The sequence below is a fragment of the Tachypleus tridentatus genome, chromosome 4, assembly GCF_004210375.1.
Source record: "Tachypleus tridentatus isolate NWPU-2018 chromosome 4, ASM421037v1, whole genome shotgun sequence".
NCBI lineage: Eukaryota > Metazoa > Arthropoda > Merostomata > Xiphosura > Limulidae > Tachypleus > Tachypleus tridentatus.
In genome coordinates, this window is record NC_134828.1 from 72,880,763 (window position 1) to 72,903,964 (window position 23,202).

General features: G+C 30.1%; 1 protein-coding gene across 3 annotated transcripts in view; it reads right to left on the minus strand.

The window, feature by feature from the left end:
- Positions 1–23,202, minus strand: part of Exo84 (exocyst complex component Exo84) — a 56,518-nt gene that overhangs the window by 26,592 nt on the left and 6,724 nt on the right. The window contains exons 2-8 of one of the 3 annotated variants that reach the window (XM_076499250.1): positions 18,906–19,061; positions 16,345–16,440; positions 15,318–15,406; positions 8,676–8,818; positions 7,606–7,685; positions 3,845–3,918; positions 1,204–1,327 (exon numbers count right to left, since the gene is read on the minus strand). In XM_076499250.1, the coding sequence (XP_076355365.1) occupies positions 1,204–1,327; positions 3,845–3,918; positions 7,606–7,685; positions 8,676–8,818; positions 15,318–15,406; positions 16,345–16,440; positions 18,906–19,061 (762 nt within the window). Of the gene's footprint in view, positions 1–1,203; positions 1,328–3,844; positions 3,919–7,605; positions 7,686–8,675; positions 8,819–15,317; positions 15,407–16,344; positions 16,467–18,905; positions 19,062–23,202 lie in introns of all 3 variants that reach the window. The other 2 variants (XM_076499252.1, XM_076499251.1) reach the window with 2 other exon arrangements.

The following is a 23,202-nucleotide window of genomic DNA, read 5'->3' on the forward strand; positions in this document are numbered from 1 at the left end:
AGAAGGCTTTCAGTAATACTGAGTGTACTGTTATATGTAAAACATCTTTCATTCACTTCTGGCAACACAAATCAATATTAAAAGCTTCATGATATAAATGTTTAATGAAAAACAATGTTTTCAGAACTAAAAATTCATCATTAACTTATATATAAAAACATAATTTAACGATACTTTAGAATTTCCTTAAAATAATAGCTTTTCTATTAATTAAGCTGTAATTTTTTTAAAATCATAAGCCAAATGAAGTAACTGAAAAACTTCAGCAGACTTCCTTTCAAGTTCAACTGACATATTCTTGTGTGATTCCCATAATCCAGAAGAATATGAAAAAGTAAAAGAACATTACAACTAATTTACATAAACATGGATCAACTTGCCCTCCAAATAACATCTCAAGATATTTGTTAGAAATATGTGTATGTAAAATATTTTCTGCATACCTATTTGTAAAACTTGTACTAGTTTCCATCTTAGCCACACACCTAAAAATTCTACTGCCAAAACATTTGTTATTTTGGCCATTTTACTAAATACCAAAGACAGTTTTCAAGAACATTTCAATGCCAACACAACCAAAGTATGTGCTACAGTGTCATATATTTTTGGTAGTTATAATGATATGAAAAAGAACTAAAAATATTCAAAATAATTTGAAAACACAGATTGAGAAATGTGTAAAATTTGATTAATTGGACAGATCATGCCATGATTCTGGTAATTCCTTTCAAATTTAACAAGACTTATTCAGAAATACTCCTCCCAATTAGGATAACAGCAGTTTTGATATTATATGGATACACCAGCTATGGATACTTACTGTCCAAATATTAAAAAGAAAGTTTTGATCTGATAACATTTAATTTCTTTCCAAATGCATCTACTCTAACAAATGTAAAAACATGTTGTAAAGAGCCTGCCAACTACTCAGATTAATATTACTTCCACTGTTTTCTGCACTGACACAAAACTAAACTATCACTTTTATAACATTTACATGTTATGCTCAGATATTACAATATTTAAAAAAGAAGAAAGTTAGAAATGCTTGATCTACAGGCTGAATAAATATAAAAACACCATTACCATTTTGGGTTACGAACAGACTTCTACTTATTTAAACTTCTTACTTGCTTTTGCTAACAATCTTTGTAACTACCCAATGAACAGTCTTTAGTAATTTGAAACAAACAAGAAACATACGGTTGTAGGATGACCTTTCATCAGAGTAAAATGGCAGTTTAGTTTCATTTATAATGGAATCTCTCTTGCAACTTGATGACATCTTTTGTTTTTTGGTTTCTTCTATTACTTCTAACCATTCCTTCTACATTGACAAGAAAAAAAAAAGACTATTAGATATAATTAAATACAATCATAGTTTGAAAATACAAGAGAAACAAACTTGAATTACAATCAACAGATATGAGAAAAATATTTTTTTCTGTTATATTGATTTTCATTCACACACCATTCAAAAGGCTTACCATGCCAGGAAATAAAACACATTCTATCTACTCAAACAGTCAAAATCATATGGTATATAGAACAATCTTCATTAAATGTACTAGTCCTACTATGTAAAACAACTGTTCTTAAATATGAACAAAAATACATTTATTTTTTTAACAGTAGCTCCTTGAAGAGCAGCTACTTACACTAAAAAGTCATAAAATTGAAAAACAAAATGTAAGTGCATGAACGATCTATATGTTCTGTATCAAAGTTGCATAATCCCAATGTTTCTTATGTTCTACAACACATTTTATGGTCTTTTTTTCGCTCTTTTCAACCAATGTTTTCTTAGTTCTGTGTAGCTCAGTTTCATACATTTTCATATTTATAAGCACATTTCAAAGACCCAAATTATTTTGCTAAACAAACTGCTTATTAACCCTTACACTATAGTCATGGGTCAAAGGACATGTCATTGTGTTTACTGACTTGATTTCAAAATTTTATTGAACTTCTATTTTATAAACTTATGTCAATAAGTTTGGAGTCAAATTGTATATTATAATCCAAATTTTAATACTATATATGAGTTAATTTTTAATTTAAAAGTAAATATTAAAAGAATGCATATATATATAGATTTTAGTGTCACATCATATGTTAAATGCAGCATTGTTTAAAATCAGATATATGTGATGTCAAAATACTAAGTCTATAGTTATGTACAAATTAGGAATTACAATTACTAATATTATCAAACTAGAATATAAAATAATAACCTCATATCTTTTTTTTTTCCAAAATATGAATTACATGCTGAACCAAACACAGTGGTCCCGCATTCACCTCTTTCCATTTTGAAAACAGTCCCTCATGTACACTTACTTCAATATATGGCATATGAATAACCAACCTACAGCTTAGCATGTCCCCAGACTGGTTTTCTCAGCCATTTTAATCTTTGAAAGGGCTACCACATTCTTTCAATCCACAATTTAAAGGAAGTAGATTGTGTTTTAGTCTGCTTGAAGTTTCATGTTTTACAATCTAAGTACATCTTTGCCATTAAGTTTAATAAATTATAGTAGAATTCTATGGTATCAGTATAGTTATTTATGATTTTTTTGGTTATTCAACTAGTTATACAAAACCTAAAAAAAGTGTTGTTTGATATCTTCCACATGCAAAATTTTAAAATGCAGCAACAAAGTATAAAGGACATAACAAGAAAAGATAACTGTTTGCTTTACTTCTTAATTTATTGTTCTATATTTTAAGAAAAACAAGTTTAACAATTTATTTCTAAATAGCAATAACTTGTATACATAAATATATAAAGTATAATAACTGAAATGTGACCATATATTATGAAATACTAGTCCATTAAAACACAACCAAGACAGAGAAGACTAAATGTCAGTTTTATATTACTGGATACATAACAAATGTACATGCACTGCATCAATGCAAGTTATGTATTGTTAGCTAGGCATGACTGGAAGGTAAATATAAAAAATATACATATAAATACATAGGGTTATGAGACATAAGCTACTTAGACTAAACATTTTTATTTTTGTGTTATAATATGTCGTCATTGTAGCTCAAAAAAATGCATAATTTAAATTTATTTCCTTTTTTTTTATAATGATTGTGATGTTGGTCAAGTGACAGACCCAACATAGTTAAAGAGTATAGAAAATAACAAAATATAAGGTCTTACTGAAAACAAACATTTGAAATGTATTTAGGAGGTTCTAGAAATTATTCAAATATTTGAGATTTTTGGGAAAAAGAATAGTTTTTTGATCATAACATGAAATCACTTTGCACTTAGATTAGTAAAGAGAAGACTATTTTGACAAGCAATTCTTTAGTAAAAATATTTCATTAAAAACCTGATTTGTTGTATACAAAATACTTGTAATCTTTACTAAAAGCCTATCAAATTTGTGAAGATACACTGTGTCAAAAATTATAGTCAAATGCTTAATGTGTGCAAATGTGTAGATTAACTCATGTATATTATACCAAGCCCATAGCAAAAGGGTTAATTGAAATTTGACATTAGGTACAACTATCAGAGTGCAGTTTAAATATTAATGTAAGCACAAGTCACACAATGGGAACATACAGGATTAATGAGACATTTGTTAGTATCAGATAAATTAGAGTGCATAATGGTACATTACGAAGGTACAAGTTATGGGTACAGGTAACAAGTGGTCAGTTAGTGAAAAGATCTATTGTAATTGGATTATTCTATATAATGAGAAACAATAATCATACAAGTGATGTTTGTTTGTAACAATTAATAAATAAATCCTTCATTTTCAATACCTGTTTTCTTTATCACTTTTTTTTCAGAGTTAAAAGACTGAACCCTTACCTTAGCTACAGCAGTGTCACATTGAAACAACCTTGTGTCTGGAAACATCAGTATCTTGAAGACATTCTTCAACACTATTAGAATTGATTTATAAGAACAACTGTATTGTAAATGAAGTTACACTTTAACATGAATATCTTGAAGAAACTTTTAAATATTATAAAGTAATAAGACAACAAAGTATACTACTACTATCAAACAACATACCTTTTAGATTTTTTTAAGCTTGGTTCAAATGCAAAAAGTGATAAATCAAAATTAGGATGCTGCAGTTTTAGAAGTTCAATATTTCTTCTATTCAAATTGTTGCTGTTGGTTGCAGTTAACATGTTAATTGCACTTTTCCTCTAGTTCCTTCATAATAGATAGCAAAGACAAAACCTGAACTTTCAATGTTTTTACTTGTATAAAATTATTTAACCAATACAAAACAGTTTTAGTGTCCATTTATATTAAACGTATGATATTACTATATTGATCTAATTATATGTGATGTTTATTTATTAACCCTTAAACAATAGTCATCATCAGTTGATGCTGCTACCTTCAATGTTCCAGCTGTTCAAGGGTTAATAATTAGGCTGTTAAATAAATAGTCACCCTATACTCACAGCCAACTACAGGCCTATTTCCCCTACTCTTGCCTGTCACACTCATGAATGTTCAGATACCACCTGTCTACATGAATGTGTGCCAGATGATCACTCAAGATCATCAGTAATTCTTACAACTAATCCATCCATGAGTGTTCAGTTACAGTATTGACTTTACTAGTGTGTTATTGCTTAGACTGTAGTAATTTTAAATATTATAATGATTGTTATCTGTTTATATTTTTCTACTTAAATTTCATCATTTTACCTCTCTTTGAACCATGCCTAATTACTAATTCCACCATATAAGTTACAACTCACATGACAAACATTTAGCTAATGTTACCCTACTGAATTACATAACACGTAAGCTACTCACAAGCATAACAAGAAAAATTTCTATTATTATTATTATTAATATTTTTATCTTATCTCATTTAACAATATTCTAATTTTTACATTTTAATTACTTTTATAATAATAAATAAAGTAAACAGAAGAAAAAAAAGAAACTAGAACTTACCTGAATCTTCTTTTGTTGTTGTTATCAGATACTGACTACACTTAGTCCTTTTTTAAGAATAATTATAATATTAAACTAAATGTTTTATTTAATTAAATAATACAGTTAAGTACAGTTAATTCTGTACTTCCTAGAGAAGTGGAGAATATGGTAGACCCAGACAGCAAATGTCACAATTCTCATACTAAGAGAGATAAATCAGTTTTTTTACATTTCTTTATAATAATTAAATTTAAAACTCATTTATTAACTACTTTTTGATGCCATGTGTATTTGTATATCTGATAATAAAGTAGCTTAATTAAAATCTGGATGTAACTCTTAAAACGAATGACATGCAAAACTTTGACCTGTCTGTAGCAAGAGGACTAAAGGTAACATTAACATCAGGCATGCTAATGACATTTATGAAAAAAAGAGGAAAAGGTATATAGCCTGGCACCAGAGGCGCCACAAGGCGGCGTAGCCGCACCTGACTGGGGGGTTCCAGGGGCATGCCCCCGGGAAATTTAAAAAAAAATGGATGCTATTTGGTGTGATTTGGTGCAATCTGGGACATAATTTCTTTGTTTTTTGACATTGCAATGTTGGAAAAGTACACAATATATATCATATAAAATAACAAAAGGAAATTAAAAGACTAAATCAAACTAATAAAAACTATAACTTTCATTTACAGTTTTTAGCAGATTGATTTATTCTTTTGATTTGCATTCAATTTTTAGAAGATATATCAAAATATCTAAAATTAACAAATAAAATAAAAAGTAAATAAATGAAATTTAGGATTGTTTATTTGCTATTTATTCAGTTTAATTTTTTTTCTAAATCAAAATATATTAGTAATATGAGTTAATAAAGCCAAAATAACTTGGTAAATATTTCAAATACAAATCATTTCATTATTATCCTCATCAACTACTGGTATGCTGCCAATTAAATGTTTTACAGTCATTGCCAATAACTACTTCTCTGCTGCATATATCCCATACAATTTTCAAATCACATAAAATTACTCTTTTGACTAATCATGACTACCTACAGTTCAAATTGTTCATCTATGCAATCTTGTCATTATACTACTGGTACCTTAATGTCAGTGAATTTTCCATTCTTTCACAAATTGACAATACAAACTAAAACAGCATATGAAGGAAAGCTATGACATTGCTTAAAAATTCAACTACTGATATGGTTCAATATTAAACTACTGATATCAGTGATATGCCTCAGAAATTAAATTTTGTACAGTCACTGACATCAACAACTACTGCTCTGCTGCATGTATTCCATTAAATTTTCAAATTACTTAAAATTACTCTACATGACTACCTGCAGTAAAACTTGTTCATCTATACAATCTTGTCAGTAAATTACTGGTACCTCAATATCAGTATATTTTTCATTCTTTCACAATACAAACTGAAACAGCAAATCAAGGAAAGCTTTGACATTGCTTCAAAATAAAATTAATGATATGCTTTAAAATAAACCACTGGTACTGTATGCTGCAGATAATAATAAAATGTTTTTCAGTCACTGATATCAACTTCTGCTCTGCTACATAAATTACAGTCAAATTTCAAATCACTTAATTTCCTTTAATCAATCTTGGCTAATTTCCTCTTTTTCGAGACAAGGGTTTCCAGTGCTCTCTTCCGAGCTTTTTTTCTCTCCTTCTCTGAATGGGCAGCTCTCTGTGCCTCTGCAGCTTTCTGGACTTTTTCTTTAGCCAAGGTGGCTGGGCCAGATTTCACAGAACCATAGGCCTCAAGCCTTTCTGCCCTTTTCTTCTGATTCTCCCTCAGCTTTGAGGTATACTTTGAAGCTGCTGATCTAATGTCCTTACACATTCTCTTGTCTACAGGATCAAAATGAACATCTTTCCTTTTAAACATTTCAATCGCTGTTGTTTCTTTGGAGCGTAGAGAATATTTTATCGTCTGGTATGCACACAATACCAGACCACGAGACCTGCGAGAGAAATGAGACTGCCTCCAAGATAGCGGTCAGATTTTGTTTTCTGCAATAAACATTGAAAAAATACGATTTCTCCTCAAAAACCACCTACCCGGCCCCCAAATCGCTCAAATTTTTTCCTCAAATTTACACGAATCTCATGGGTGATCGTTGGCCGTTTGAAAACCGAGGAAATCCGCGTTTCAGCGGAAAAATGGCACGCATGTAACATGTAAGCTAACTTAAAATGTGTGCATCACAACATGGATAATAAATAAAGTTCACTATCATATAGTTTTTATATTCCTATTCAACATGGTTTTCTTTCCGGTACAAACATTTTCATACAGTTCACATGAATCTAATATCATAGGCATGTGGAATAAGAGTCAGTATGATTTGGAAGTTGCTGACAAACTTGATAATTAGGTTAGTATTTTCTTAAAAACAAATATGATTTAATTTTATTGAATTAATTTATACTAAAATAGATCTAGTTCTCTCTTGATATACAATGGATATAAATATATGGCACTGATGTTTGAAGATTATTCACAATTGAAGATATTAGACAAATTCAGTACCAATAAATCTAATGGTTCCCATAAATGCAAAAAATATTTTAAACATTCATACAAAATTTGGCTAGATTTTAATACATACAGAAGAGATGTACATATACTCACTTGGATCTTCCTTCACATTAACTATGGCTAGATTGTCCAGTTCATAAAATACTTGAAACCTATATTGTGCTGGGCCTCTTCTGAAAAAAAAAAAACATTTTAAAATACATATAATATGAAGTCAAACATATGCAAAAGGATATTTTGGGGAATGCTAGGCTTCAAACCCACACCTCAAGCCAATTCAAAACAATATTCTCAACCTCAAAGGATATAGTTAAAATGTTCAGCCCTGTGACAATAGAAGACATTGCAATGAATATGTGCATACATTGCAGCACCAGTAACATGATAATAAAGCCTTGTATTGTCATTAATGGTTTATATTTTAGTAGAACATTCCCAAATATGCCATAAGGTGAGATATTGAACATCGAACTAAAGAAAAATAACAAATTTACTGTTATTTGTGGGATGTAAAAAATTATGTTTATATAATTATAACACAGGTGTTATTTAACATTTTCTACATAGTCAACAATCTTCTGATTAAGCATTAGCATTTGTTGGCTTGAAATAGCTGTAAACACATAATTGTTTAATAATATAATCTAACAGTTAATAACTACATGTTGATAGAATACTTTACTATGATAAAACATACATATTTATGCTAATTTAAACACAACTCCCCATGCATTGTTACAACAGAATGATAATTTGTTAATCTTTTATAGGATCTTTGTGGATTTTAAGTGAACAGCCATGCTGATGACAGGAAAGTTCCTAGAAACCTTGTTATCATTTACTGATCTGATTCAAACAAGATTTTTATATTTCAAATATTTAGAAAACTTTGAGAACACAAGAGTAAAAACTACAATTTAAGTTACAAGTTAAATCTTAAAACAGAAATCCATTTGCCAGACATTTCTTAAAATGATATTAGAGAAAGATAGAATTGGTTACACTTAATTAATATGTTTGTTTATGCTGTATATTAATGTGTGCATTACTAATAAGTTAACAATCTCGAACCTTTGATCTTTTTAATATATTTCCAAAGTCATTGTCACTTCAACATATCAACGTCTAAGTGTATTTCTAATTGCAAACACTGTGGTACAAACCTATTGGAAATCCATGTTGCTAGCATAAGACCATCATTCAGCAACACTGCATGAACACGTTGAACAACCTTATAATGTACATTGTCTAGTTCCATCAGATCTCCACTGTGAACCACATAGCGCCCTCTTACTTCTAGGAGATTCTAAAAGATTAAAATAAGTTTTTTGTTTGTAGCAAGTATTAGATCAGCAGCACAGATAGTTTTCAAAAATGAAACAGTTAAAACAAGTTAAATAACAGATGAAATTACTTAATGTTAGCATGTTTAGGCAGGTTCACCTGTGAATACCAACAACATTTGCTCTGTCTTTTCTTAATACATTTTCAATGTTAGTTGTTGTCAAAAATCCACAAACACTTTGTGGATAATAATAATACTTTCCCAAAACACCTTACAAGAGACCTTTATGCTACATTCAACCAACTTCATCATTTGGCCATGGCATCAACATCCTGGTTGTAGTACTCCTTTACAGAATATTCCTGAAGGCCAGCATGTTGCTTAATTCTAATGTGTCCTTAAAAACTTACTTACATTGTATTACCTTTTTCCAGAGCTCTATTATGCATGAGAATTATTTGGAGATATGATATAATAGAATTATTTGATTATATAAACAAATAAACATGATCTCCTTACACCATAAGATTGTATTTGAATGTATTTGTCCTATTAGGGCTCTTGCATGTTACATGCATCTTTTTTGCTACTGTCCAAAAAAAATCCATCCTCAGTGACAGTGCTCCATGAGAAGTTGCTGCTCTTTAAAAGTGGAAAGATGATGTCATATGGTGATTGAAGATGTCTCACTGAGTATCTTTTCCATCTCCTCAGGTATATCTTTGGGTAGCATTCAAGGCACAAAAAACAAGATGACCATTCTCCATATGTTGCCTCATAGCTCTAACCAGAATGGAAGAGCTGCTGTTGTTGTTTTGAATTAAGCACAAAGCTACACAATGGGCTATCTGTGCTCTGCCTGCCATGGGTATCGAAACCCAGATTTTAGCATTGTAAGTTCACAGACATACGGGTGAGCGACTGGGAGGCAAATAGGAGAGCACCTTACTCCTTTATTCTTATCTTCCTTAATAAATTTGATTTTGCAATATTCTTCAGTTGCAGAGCTCATCTTTTAGTCTGTCTGAGTTTTTAATATCCTCCTGTTTGAATAGGTCAGTTTCATGACTTGGCTGGCATTCTTCAACATTGATGTACAAGACTTAGTCTTAAGAGCACATCCAGTCATTAATAAATTCCTATGAGAATTTTCCACTACAATTATAGGATAATGCATTGCACTCTGACCTTGACTACCTTTTATGCCATCATCTGTGACTGCACCTGAGAATATGATAACTTCACAAAAACATACATATATTGACTAAAGCATGCTTAGAGCAATGAAGTAGCATACTGAAAAGGATGAATTTTTCAATGTCCTCATTTGGTCCAGTCTCTTACAAGGCTATTCTGTTCCACTCATTTTTCCAATGAATACATTTCGATTGACTTTACTCTGGTTCTTAATTTTACTCAAGCTCTGCTTGATCATGTCTTTGATTTGTTGCAATTAACATTGTAACCTTCCTGCCCAGCTTTTGATGATCCAATGGTCCTGTGCCTCTCTTTAGTTCCCTCTTCCACTTCAATGTTGGTATATTGTGAGGAATAACTTAGAAAATTGCACAGAATAATAGCTGGTTGTAAGAAAGTAAAGTGTAGTTACAAATGGAGTTCAGTCAAACTAGACTAATGTCACAAATGGGGGGGCTTAGTCTCAGAACTGTTGCTTCTTTTGATTTGTCCCAAAATCGTATGATATTTTGGCTTTTCATATTTCAGAGGAACATCCATCTGTTTTCAAACTAAAAATAGCCTAACATATCTCTGAAATACATTCCTACCAACCTCCTTACAACCAAGAAATATGTAGTTTTCTATTATGCTTCCAACTTACAAAATCTAGATCACAACATGATAGCCAACATTACATAATCCTCTTTACATGAGCGAAATAAGTCATGTTGCAGGTGAGAACATAAAGAATTCTGGCTACGTTGATGCATGTTTTGTATGGTATCAAGGACATTCAGAATTTCAGATATCTAGTTGTTGACAGCATGGCATCAACTCAGCAAGGAAAGACTTTGCATTTTACAGATTTGAAATATATTTTAATTTTGAAAATAAATAATATTTTCTTGTTTTTTCTATAAAGTATGGACAAAGATTATCATACCACATGCTATAATTCTATACTTCTAATATACCATGTAAACCTCCTAGTGCTAAACATGCAATAACAATTAATACTTGAGAACACCATGATAAAATAAACTGACAAAACAAAATCATCTATATGTAAGAAACTGGAATTTTCAATGTAAATAGCATCTTATCAGCATCAGTGTTGGTATTAAAAAAGTATCTTACTGAAATACATTGAAATCAGAAAAAATTGAATTTTATGACACAACTTTCAAATCAATGGGGTTAACAAAAACAAAATATGTGTTTGATTTTTCACAGGTTGAGCATATGCAAATATGGTTATAAAAAGTCATTTATTACATATAACCATCACACTAACCATATGGTAATTTTATGTAATTTTTTTATTGAATTATTTATGCAAAATACATATATTACTGGAAAAAATACCACCACCATAAACCATTATACAATTATAAAAAATAAAATACAACCATAAAATATCCCTAATTTATCTATTAAATCATATTCACGGTACCATATCATTAGCTTCATTATGCTCACCAAACTTTCTTCAATAATGACTCCTGTATTTCAACTTCTCCTTAAATATATAGATATTTGAATATCTGAAATATGTTCTTCTGCAGTAGATTTTTTCCAAAATAATAATAAAAAAAATGATATACTTGAACGTAATCACAATCTACATGAAATTTTCTTAGAATTAGTGATCAAAGATGGTAAAATAGTTTTCAATAATTATTTTTGCATATGGAAATTTTTTTTATATACACAACAGCAACTTCCCTGAACAAAATGTGATGATCTGCCATTTTGTTTCTGGTAACTCTGCTGACTTTAAAAGCTTCATTTTCCTTATGTATTTCAATGAAATACAACTTGAACACTAACTATGATAGTATTGGGCAATAACAAGAAATACTTTTCCATGCTACTGGACAAATTGTTTCTGAGTAATTATACAATGTCAATTCTAAACATTGTGGTGAAAATTACCGATCATCTCTAGTCTGAGTTACGATAGATTTATACAAAATATTATCATATATTGTGAAAATAACTTTTTCTTTAATAACTTTCTTCCTTGAAAATTGTATTTCAGAATGTTCAAAACAATATGCAATACAAATACAAGTTTAAAAATACAATGAATATAATCAGATCATATACTGCAAATACATTCAGGCTATATTCAAAACATTCATCATGGTATCATTTCTTTTCTACAAAATATCTGCTTAACATGTTGCACCTTTTGTGCATCTTCTCAGTTTCATGCTGTAAGAACAAACAATAATCTTTTATCATAACATGATTCCATCATTTTTATATTATTGTTCCATTGTAGAAATATCTTGGTGAAAGTGCTCATCATGCCCATCACTCACTGCACTTTGATTATTTGTAAAGGAGTCTAAGTGAGAGTGTATAAATTGTATGCTTTGTGACATCCTAGATCCCATTTTCCTGTAGTTCTTAAGCATATCATCATTCATACAACATAGTTTTAATCTCTGCAATCTTCAAAGAAACTTTTGGACAACCACTTTGAATTATTTCCAGGCGACAAGTTCTTTCTGACTGTGTAGTATTTCAAAATCACTACCCATCAGCATTTTCTGAAACTGTGGCCCAAAAACAGATATTTATTTCATTTTTGCTTCCCTGTTTTTTGGAAACTTGTCAGACAGATATCTGAAACCATTTCACCCTTTGCTTATTCTTTTTACAAAATTTTTGAGAGTTTCAGTTTAATATGAAATGGAGGCAAAAAAATATTCTAAGGATTCACTAGAGGTTGATACTTGATATTCTGTGTTCCTGGTATGTTGTTCTCTCTCAGTAGTCATGCATTCTTTCTGAAATTTTTATCATCTCAGCTATCCCAGAGACATAAAAGCAACAATGTTTGGTATACCCATTCTGCAGGCCTAGCAAGAGTGCAATAACTTTTAGATAATCACACATGTTCCACTTACGATGATCACATTTGATGGTCTCAGTAATAATCTGCATGTTATAAGTTTCTTTCATGATTACAGAATGGGAACACTAAGCCATCAGTTCCTGTTGTTCTAGACAAGTCAACAGATAGTCTCCATTATTGACAATGAGGTTCAATATCTCATTCTACCATCAGTGCAGCAACATTTGTACGAAAACACAACGTGTCTTACAGTTTAAACTGGAGTAATTTTTAAACCTCACTGCTATATGCAGTTTAGAGTTTTAACTTTGAACTACATGAAAAACCTAGTAAGCATGTTTTCAATGGTTTTGTTCAGATTTTTCATCAATAAGAATCTAACTAATTTGTAACTGTCATTTGTTGTGTGAATAAACTGTTTTTGTATTTTAAGTAAATGCTTTAGGCTTACTTAAAGGTTAATAAACATTATGCATTCTTATTTTCTTTTTTCTTGAGCTATAATTATCCATAATGCTTTCCTGAAATCACCATTTGTCACAACATAAGAAACAAAAACATAGAGGGACAGGTTAAACATTGTCATTGATGTTTTAATTTGATCAAAAACTTCTCTTTAAATTTAGCTGTGTGATATATTTCTGAATTCCTGATTTGTTGAATGGATCATCAGTATTCTTTACATAAAGACGTATGTAAAGTGTTTACATGAAGACATTAGTTTTCTTTCACTACTAATGAAAGAATGTCATCAACAAACTTAAGCAGTAAAGTGGTAGGTAAGGCCAGAAAGGACAATGTAGAGAAATGCAAAGTCTCTTGCATGCCATAGTGAGAAACAAAACTTTGATGGTAATTTTGGTAAACTGACTCTTGATACTGGAACTAATAAATTCTCTTGCTGTAAACAAGAGCCAAGAAGTTCTTCATGTTGCTTTGATAGAGACAAGTCACAAATCAGATCGTTTAGCTCTTCTCGTGTGATCAGATGAAGCAGTTTATGTTAAGGTGCCACAGGAATAGAATTACTAGAAGAAGTTGATTCATTATCTTCTTTGTAGGATAACTCTTCTGTTCCCCAATTGACTGGTGGATGTAGTACTGGAAGACCATCTCCATGAGGTATTGTTTTCATTGCAGATGCAATATCTGGATATTTAATATTATTTTTTTAGTTTTGCCTCACAATCCATAAACATCAGATATGTAAAAATAACAATCAATTACATAATCTTTTGGTTCATGCCATATTATGGGAACTGCAAATGGCTTACTTCTTCTCCTTTTATTCAGCCACTGTGTCAAGCAAAACATGTAAAATACACAAATAAACAAACAAAGTTATCTTCACCTTATGCGTAATGTGTTTCTTTTGTGAAATTGTAATACATTTTCCAGAAATGTAGCAGAAACTGTTTGGGTGATTTTTATGCTTTTGGACTTTATTTGAACTTGAGGCAGCCAGCATTTCAAATGATTTTTTAAAAAAATATAAAATAAATCACATCTATAGAACTTGAGCTTAAAAGATTTTAAAAAACAAAGTTTTGCAGAATCTAATTACATTATGTGTATGATGCCAGGAAGAAGACTAGACTTTGTTTTGACTTTGCAGAGAACAAAGCAATGTCACCATGTAAGAAGTAAATGAGACAGAAGAATCTAACTCTGCCCCTTTTATATTCAATTGAGGAACTTCTCGAATACTTTAGCAAACTGATTCCTTGGCAGAGCAGATAAGCTTTAGAATGAAGCAATTATGCCAAGAAGAAATAGCATACATGAGCAAAATCTTTGGAATTTTAGACCATTAGAGTGTTTGAAATTATCAAAAACATGTCTTTTACCTATTACACTAAGTTGTTTGCATGATATTTCACACAGTGCTGATAAAATATTGCAATATCACAATAATTCAAAAATTATGACAACATATTTTAAATCAGCACCATCAAATAATCTCAAATCACTTTAGGTTTCTCCAACATCAAATTAGTTTTTGTTTTATGGTGTAAGTACTTTTTGATCACTGATGTTTCCAGTTTTCATTTTAAATATAGTTTAAAATAATTATACATTTATTTATTTATTAATTATTCCATTAAAAATCTATTTTAATACCTTTTTTTAAATTTTGAAATGAACTCAATATTTAAAAGTAATACTTTTTCAATTACACCAAACAGCTTCAATAAACATAACAATTTACTATGATTACTTAGAAATTCTAGTGTCAAAGTTATTGTTTCAGGCATTGTTTAGATGAATAGTTGGTAGAAGTGCAGTGGGCAAGTATGTGGAAATCCCAGAACTCATTATAATACTTATAAAACTATCAAAAAATATTTATGTCCAAAATAAAACTATGATCACAAAGTTAAAAACCAAAACCTAAATATAAAAGTACTAATCAAACACTGAAGGCAAATACCAGTGATGATCAGATTGAACTAACTTAGACAAAATCCAACTTACAGCACAGCCTTCCACTTTTTCTAGAAGTGAAGACAAATTCTTTCTGCTTTCTTCCTCCTTCTTGTCTGACTGAACTTCAGATTTACTCCCTACTTAACCAAAATTTTAGTATGTATTAATTTTAAATAAAGGTTGCTCAAACCTTATCATTTAGGTGTGTTTATGAATTATTAAAGCTCACTACAATTTTTATCTACATCTAAAATAACAACAAAAAATCAAATTTAATACAGGATGGAAAAAAATGAAAAAATGACTATAAAGTTTAGGAAAACTATTCATGTAAGGCAATGTAAGTAATTGTAAGTAATGCCCCAAGATGCTATCTTACTATTTCATATACAGATTTAGACTACAGTACTTAATGTTACTCTATTTACTTCTATTTACAAATAGTTAAATAATTTGTGTGTGTGTGTGTGTGTGTGTGTGTGTGTGTGTGTGTGTGTGTGTGTGTGTGTGTGTGTGTGTGTGTGTGTGTGTAAGCATAAATATTTTGCTTCTCAGTTGAAATAAGTCTCTCATTATTTATACTGGTCATTCACTTCCAGCTAATAACCCACTTAATTAGCTAGGCACTTTTCTGAGACCCATGCTAAATTGGGGGAAGATGGGTTACTGTTCTAATGTGCTTCAATCAAATACAGTAGTGAACATACATTGTGGATTTTATTATTCATCAAATACAGTAGTGAACATACATTATGGATTTTACTATTCATCAAATACAGTAGTGAGCATACATTATAAATTTTACTATTCATCAAATACAGTAGTGAGCATACATTATGGATTTTACTATTGTTGTTCACATTTTATGACCATCGTCTTAAAAATATGTTTATGTGTTACTCCTTAGTTTTCTATACCACATACTTCAATACTTCTTGTGACCAATAGTTTAAAAGCAGCTGATCTATACAAATGAAATTGTTACCATTTTTTCATATTAGATATATAAATATACTTGCACACAGTACTACTTATGGAAATGTTTTAGAAGTAAGCTTTACTACAGTGACTTTACCTTTTTCTCCAGTGATGGAGATATCCATAAGAGTACTGAGAATTGCCTGCTGTTCTGTAAGCATATGACTCAGCTGGTACATCTCACTTTCAAGATCTGAACAACACATCAAAAATAAAACTCTGGAAGAATTATACTCAGATGATTAAATGTAACTTTTTTGACACCTAAAGAAATATTCAGATGACCCTAACTTTCCAATTATCTATTAATATTCAAAATCTTCAACAAAATAAGGTTTCATTTATAAAATTGATTGTATACCAGTCACCATATAATATCAAATCAACATGTGCATTTTCTTTTATATTAACATTTTTAGGCATACTTTATTTGCACTTATTCATTAGTAACATGAATATTAATTATTCCAAATGATACCAAGGAAACAAAATCTTGCTCATTACTTTCAGAACTTTCTCAATTAATATGATTTATTCTCTAAATTTTCTATTAATAATTTTCCATTTATTGATACTTAAAACATTTTACACTTACTGGAAGCTACAAGTACGTTCATACCAACAACATTCAACACAAAGTTTAATACCATAGATGCTAATATTTTCAGATTCCAGTGAGAAATAACTGGGGACGAGAACTGAAAGTTAAACTGAATATATAAGGGTTTTTTTTTTATCAAACAAAATGTTATTTAATGCTGCTATGTTTACTTTTAATTAAAAATGGTCAAATACAATTTACTCTCATTCAGAAGAAAAATATATTTATATATAAAATTACTGAATTTTTATAACAACGCCAGACACTCTACTACAGCTGTTCTCCATTTCCATCTTTTTCCTTTTACAGATCTATTTCAGATGTCTTGTTTATCATTATGTGTGCCATGGTTAACAATGAAATTACACTGACATGTCACTTCTGACATTCATCAATGCTAGCCTTTAAAAAAATAAAAATAACATAAATTATTTGGTATTCCCTTCTAAGCTTTTAGAAATTCCTAACATTTTGTACTTCTGATTTTAACACAGTGGAGCCTTTCGTAATCATTAAACTATAATGAACTATTTTAATATCACATTTCTGCACTTAATTTACTTACTGATAAATATGCACTTGCATAAGAGGTCATTTACTGATTTTTACCTAGAGTTGCTTTTAAGTGCAATTCTAACTGCAAGCTAGTGCTTGAAACAAAGCATTATCTTTATACCCTTGTAATGCTCATACAAAAAAAGCAAAGATTTGCTCACTTACTATAGATCACACCTATAGTAGAATTTTCAAGTATATAAGTAACATTCATGCTCCTTTCAATTAACATGAGCTGGTCTAACAATAGCTACATGTAGTTATGGGAATTACTTTTTGTGGGGATGTTTTCATAGTGTGTTTAGTGCAGCTGATGAGCAGTAAAGTATATTGCATTAGTTCTATTAATGGGTAACTCTTTTTTGCCATCAATTCTTGCATTTATTATCCCTTTCAGTTTTTTTCATGCACAAACAAACAATAGCATCTAACATGTTAATTCATGCACTACACTAAGAGTACTGCTATGGGCAGAACTGTTTTAAGGTGTGATATAACTACTAGTGCTTCAAGGTCCTCAGTTTGTTAATTGTTTTGGCTCATTACTGTAACTAGTATTTCGTGATCACAACATATGAAATAGTCCATTTCATTAGGCAAAATTCAATTAAAGATTTATCAGAGAGATTCTTCAGATAACAGAGTTGCTCAAGATACTGATTTCAAAGTGGTACTAAATCTTTTACTAAACCAGCATTAAAATGAAACAATGAGACTAGACAGAGAGTGTACAATGAAATGAATAACTTTATTCAACAGTAAACACAAATAGAGTACATGTACTTACTGCTACTTTTACAGGATAATAACCTTTTCTGTACCATAGGACTAACTACTGACAAAACATTCTAGGTAATGTTATTTAACTGACATTAAAAGAAACCTCAAATTTACCCAGAGTGACTGGTCATTTACATTACAATATAGTTGGGGCCATATCCTTTAGAAATTACCTGACCAACCACTGAAAAGTACTGTTTTCAACACCCTTATACAAAATACTGTATTAAGCAATACCCTCTCTGGACAGCAACACGTACTATTCATTTATGAGAACAACAAAGGAGTAAATGGAGCTTTAGAATGAAATCAGCTTAACTTGTTTGACCATGTTTTGTGAAATCTGCACATACATAGAACAAATATTTAAGTTAGAATAAATTCTATAATATTACAAGAGGATAGTAATATACACTACATTTAAATACCACAAATATAGATATTGGTCTGTAGTGCCATCATATGAAAAAATCCAACTGATTAAAAATCACCAAACTGAATGAAGTTGATTTTGATAAAATATTAACAACAGGCACCGCATTTTCCTTCCTTTTAGTATTACATTAACTTATAAGGAACATACAAATTTATTCTGACTTTTCTATGAACCTGCAATTTAGTCTAATAAAATTAGTAATAGAAAAATGTCTAAAATCGTAAATCAACTACACAAACTGCAGGACATTCATATATATAGTATAATCATATATGAAAAAGGATACAAGAGATTTCCTTTGCTGTTTCAATAAATTGTGTATAATTTTTATACACATTTTTCTTCAGTAAACCATTAGTTTCTTCAGCCAGGGATTGAACCAATTGTCTTTTAACTAATAAACCATCCACACCAAGGCTATTTAAAGTCAACTCTTGAACATCTGTAGTTAAGCCATCAAAAACCAAATGTTAATATACTCTTAAGCACACAATTTAGTCTGTATATAAACAAGCTAATTAATGTTTTTTGAACTAAATATTCATATGAAAATGAAATTCATGCAGTCTTCCAAAAATTAATTTAACAATAATAGAAATTGACATAATAATTTAGATGAGAAATAAACAAAAAGTGAAGTTATAAACACCAAGCTAAAGGCACAATATTAGTTCTACAGCATTTGCATACAAGTATTCATCTCTTACCTAGTTAGTCTCAGTACATTAATGTTGTAATATCACATCACATGTAAACCATCAAACAAAAATATGAAAGAAAAAAAAACTACACTCAAGGCAATTCTTTATACCCCTGGAGAAATCTTTGATGTATATGTGTTTTCAACTAAACTGTAAGCCATTCACAATAAAAAAAACAATGATCTAGGCCTTCTGAATAAAGAAATTAGCATTTGGATCTTTAAAAAAGAAGACAAGTAGGAATAGCAACAGGTATACTTGAAACATAAATAAAAATGGAATGAAACATTTGAAAGGTCTGTAAGTTATAATTAATTTCTCTCACACTTAAAATATCTTGAAAGCTGAGATATAAAGATGGTATGCATGTTATTTCATAAACAAAAACAACCAACAACAGATACCTAAAGTTCTAAATACTTAAAAAGTAAAACATATATGCTTCTTAGAGAAGAAATTAGGCTAAGACACAGAATAGAAATATTTCTTCAAATAAAAAATTTCAGAGTTACTAGTGGATAAAGCACTTTATAGTTAAAATAGCAAGATATCCCTGGATGATTAAAGAAAAGAAGTTAGAACCAATAAGATAATAATTAGGTATGGTTAAAGGTATCAACATTCTTGATGATGAGAAACCCACTTGAAATAAAAATGTATCTCAGAACAGCTGGTATGGGTATTAAGAGAACCTAGGAAGGTTGAAACGTTGTTCTCTCCTTATCAATAAAAGTGTTAATATCCATACCAGTCATTTTGAGATGCGTATCAACATTCTGTTTTAACATCAGTTCTCTGAACATTCCTGTATGTGTTTATGCTGAGAAATACTCAGAACAGATACTTGAACAAGAAATGTACTGTATGATTTATTACTAGTGTCTTACAAAAGAATCATAAAGATATATGTGTACATGCATGTTTGTGTTAGGGTAAGAAACAGATAAGCAAATTTCATTTAAAACAAGACTCTGGACACTTAAGTAACCCCAAAATATTCTATGAAGCAAAGAATTAAATTCTAATCCTTTCTACAAATGTAACAAGCCAATTTTCAGTTATTACAAGAAACAGATCAGAATGATTGAAAGACTGCATAAGTGAGATAATACAACTATAGCTGATTTAAATTAATTCAGGATGTAAAAAGAGGCTTACAGTTTGAACTAGTTTTGTCTTGGTTTGGTCTGTTTTAAATTTTGAGCAAAACTACACGAGGGCTATCTGCACTAGCCGTTCCTAATTTAGCAGTGTAAGACCAGACTGAAGACAGCTAATTATCACCAACCACCACCAGCTCTTGTGCTACTCTTTTACCAACAAACAGTGGTATTGACCATCACATTATAACACCCCCACAGCAGAAGAGACGAGCATGTATGGTATGAAGGGATTCAAACCCACAACTCTCAAATTACAAGATAAATGCTTTAACCACCTGGCCATGCTGGGCCCTTTTGTCTGGGACATAAGAGATACGAGCAACTTAACTTTCAATTTCAAATTTATTTGGGATTAAAATATCCTTTACACAGCTGACATATTATGTTTTGAGTGGTGAAATAAAAAGAATGGCCCAAGAATTTGAACCAAAGGGATGAGTTATACACATACATATTTTAAAAGAATACTTCAAGACACAGATTAAAGTATGACAACATTATTATTTTTTTTATTATTTATACAACTGTGAAATGTTTCTTCCAATGATATAGTTGTCAAATATTTTAATGCTTTGTTAAATATAGATGTGACTAGTGCAATGTATTTTCAATTTCATACTTTAGATGTTTTATTTGAAGAATAGATCAAATATGCTTTAGTCATCTTATTTAACTTAATAATAATATTACAAATTCTAAAACATAAAACTCCAGTTTGACAATCAGACCTCATTAATAAAAAAAATGTAAATATAACCTTCTTCCATCAGTCTTGGCTAAATGAAGATTTTAACAATGAAAAAAAGAGGTATAAACAATTTAAAAACTAATAACTGTCACCACATTGTCTTTTAACAGCTATAAATTTTATGCAAGTAAATCAACCTATCACTATTATTATTAATATTATTACATACAAGTAGAATACTGTTCAGAAAATTAGAAATAAATGCACAGGAAACCCCTTATCCCTTCAAGATTTACCCACTTTTTATTTTAGTAGAAATCACTTATTACTCTCTTATACTTTTTCTGAGGTTTTAGCAACTACTCTTGCCAATGGCTGTTCATTCTATAAAATAGTCACCCTTTTAGAAAAATAAAATTACCTCAAGGTAATTTGTCAAATATTTGCAAAATGCAAACTTATTCAGTCATACTTCAAAATTGTATGGATATATTCGCACACATCTGAAATGGATTTTTTTTTCAAGTGAACAGCGTGTGGTCAGAGGATGCTTTAAAAAATTATAACTCAAAAAGTAGGTTGAGCACCATTCTGATTTTTTTGTAGATCATATTCAGATATGTAAGAATATATGGTAAAAATCTGAAAAGGCTAAATAACTGGTGAGATGGTCAAACTGTGGCCTGAAGTAGGGCTATTTTAGCTAAATCATAAAAAGTTGCATGCAACTAAATTTTTTTACAGATCTACTAGACTCTTAATTACAACAATTGCTGATTTATCAACCGATATGTCATAGGAAATTTGAAAACAAAATTCAGTTTTGTATCATGTTAAGTCTTAGAGCTATGGCTTATTAAATAAACCAATGTTTTTTACAATTTTGGGTTTTCAGGTGATTTTACAGCCTCACTATGAAAATCTTAAGAGAGATAAACTTGGTTTGAGACCATTTTTGAATTTTGTGAGATTAATTCAGTCAATGTAGTAAATTTCAGCCTTCTACCACCATTACTCTTGCAGCTTTAAGCAGCCAAAGTTGCCCGAAAATGAATTTGCCAAAAATAACAAAAAAATTAATTAAATTTTACAGGGCTGTAAATCAGAAACTATTAGAGATATTGATCTAATCTTTGGCAATTGTTCATTATATGGGTAGATAAGCACATGAATTTTTTCAAGGCATTCTGAGGGGGTCACCTGGAAAATTTTCAAAAATCTGGATGATTTGACATGGAATGACCCATAAAAACATACACACCCTGAAATAGGGCAAAGTTGTTGGGTTTTTGTTTTGTAGATTTTTCACCTTAAACTTAAAAAGACATGAGTTCTTGCTCAGTTAAACAGGTCAATTATTACCGTGTACAAAGCAAAGTATTCAGTCAGCATTTAATGAGATCTTAGAGTCTTAAAAACAAAAGAAAGGAGAGAAGGGAAACATCATCTAATATTTTTCTTTATACATTTTTTACTTTCTTTATGGATACCCTCAGTTAGTATCAGAAAAGATGTGTTTAGTAACTTTTTTGTGTGCGATACCCCCTCCTCCTAGAATACAGTCCATGCCATCCCTGAAAGTACACCACCAATGAAGGATACTGATCCAAATGAAAAGTAAAACACTTAAAGTTAACAGATTAGTGAAGCAAGACTTTCCTTTGGTAAATTCATGTTAGCTTTTTCTTTTTATATCATATTTTACTAAATCATTTTGTAATTTTTTTATCAGATTCTATACAAATTTTCTCAATACAGAGGTAAGACTTAAACTGACCTATAATTTCCTGTATAACTATTATCAACCCCTTTATAAACAAGGAATAACATTAGTAACTATACAAATGTCAGATATCTGCCTCAATATCTACTGACCAGCCAAGGATAAGATAGAGACTTGTATATATTATTTTTGAATTTTAGAATCTTGGGAAAACTTTGTGTGGTCTCTGATTCTGTACCTATATCAAGTATATCAATATTTTTTACGATCAAAGAATAAACATTAATAAGATCCAGATCAATTCCAAC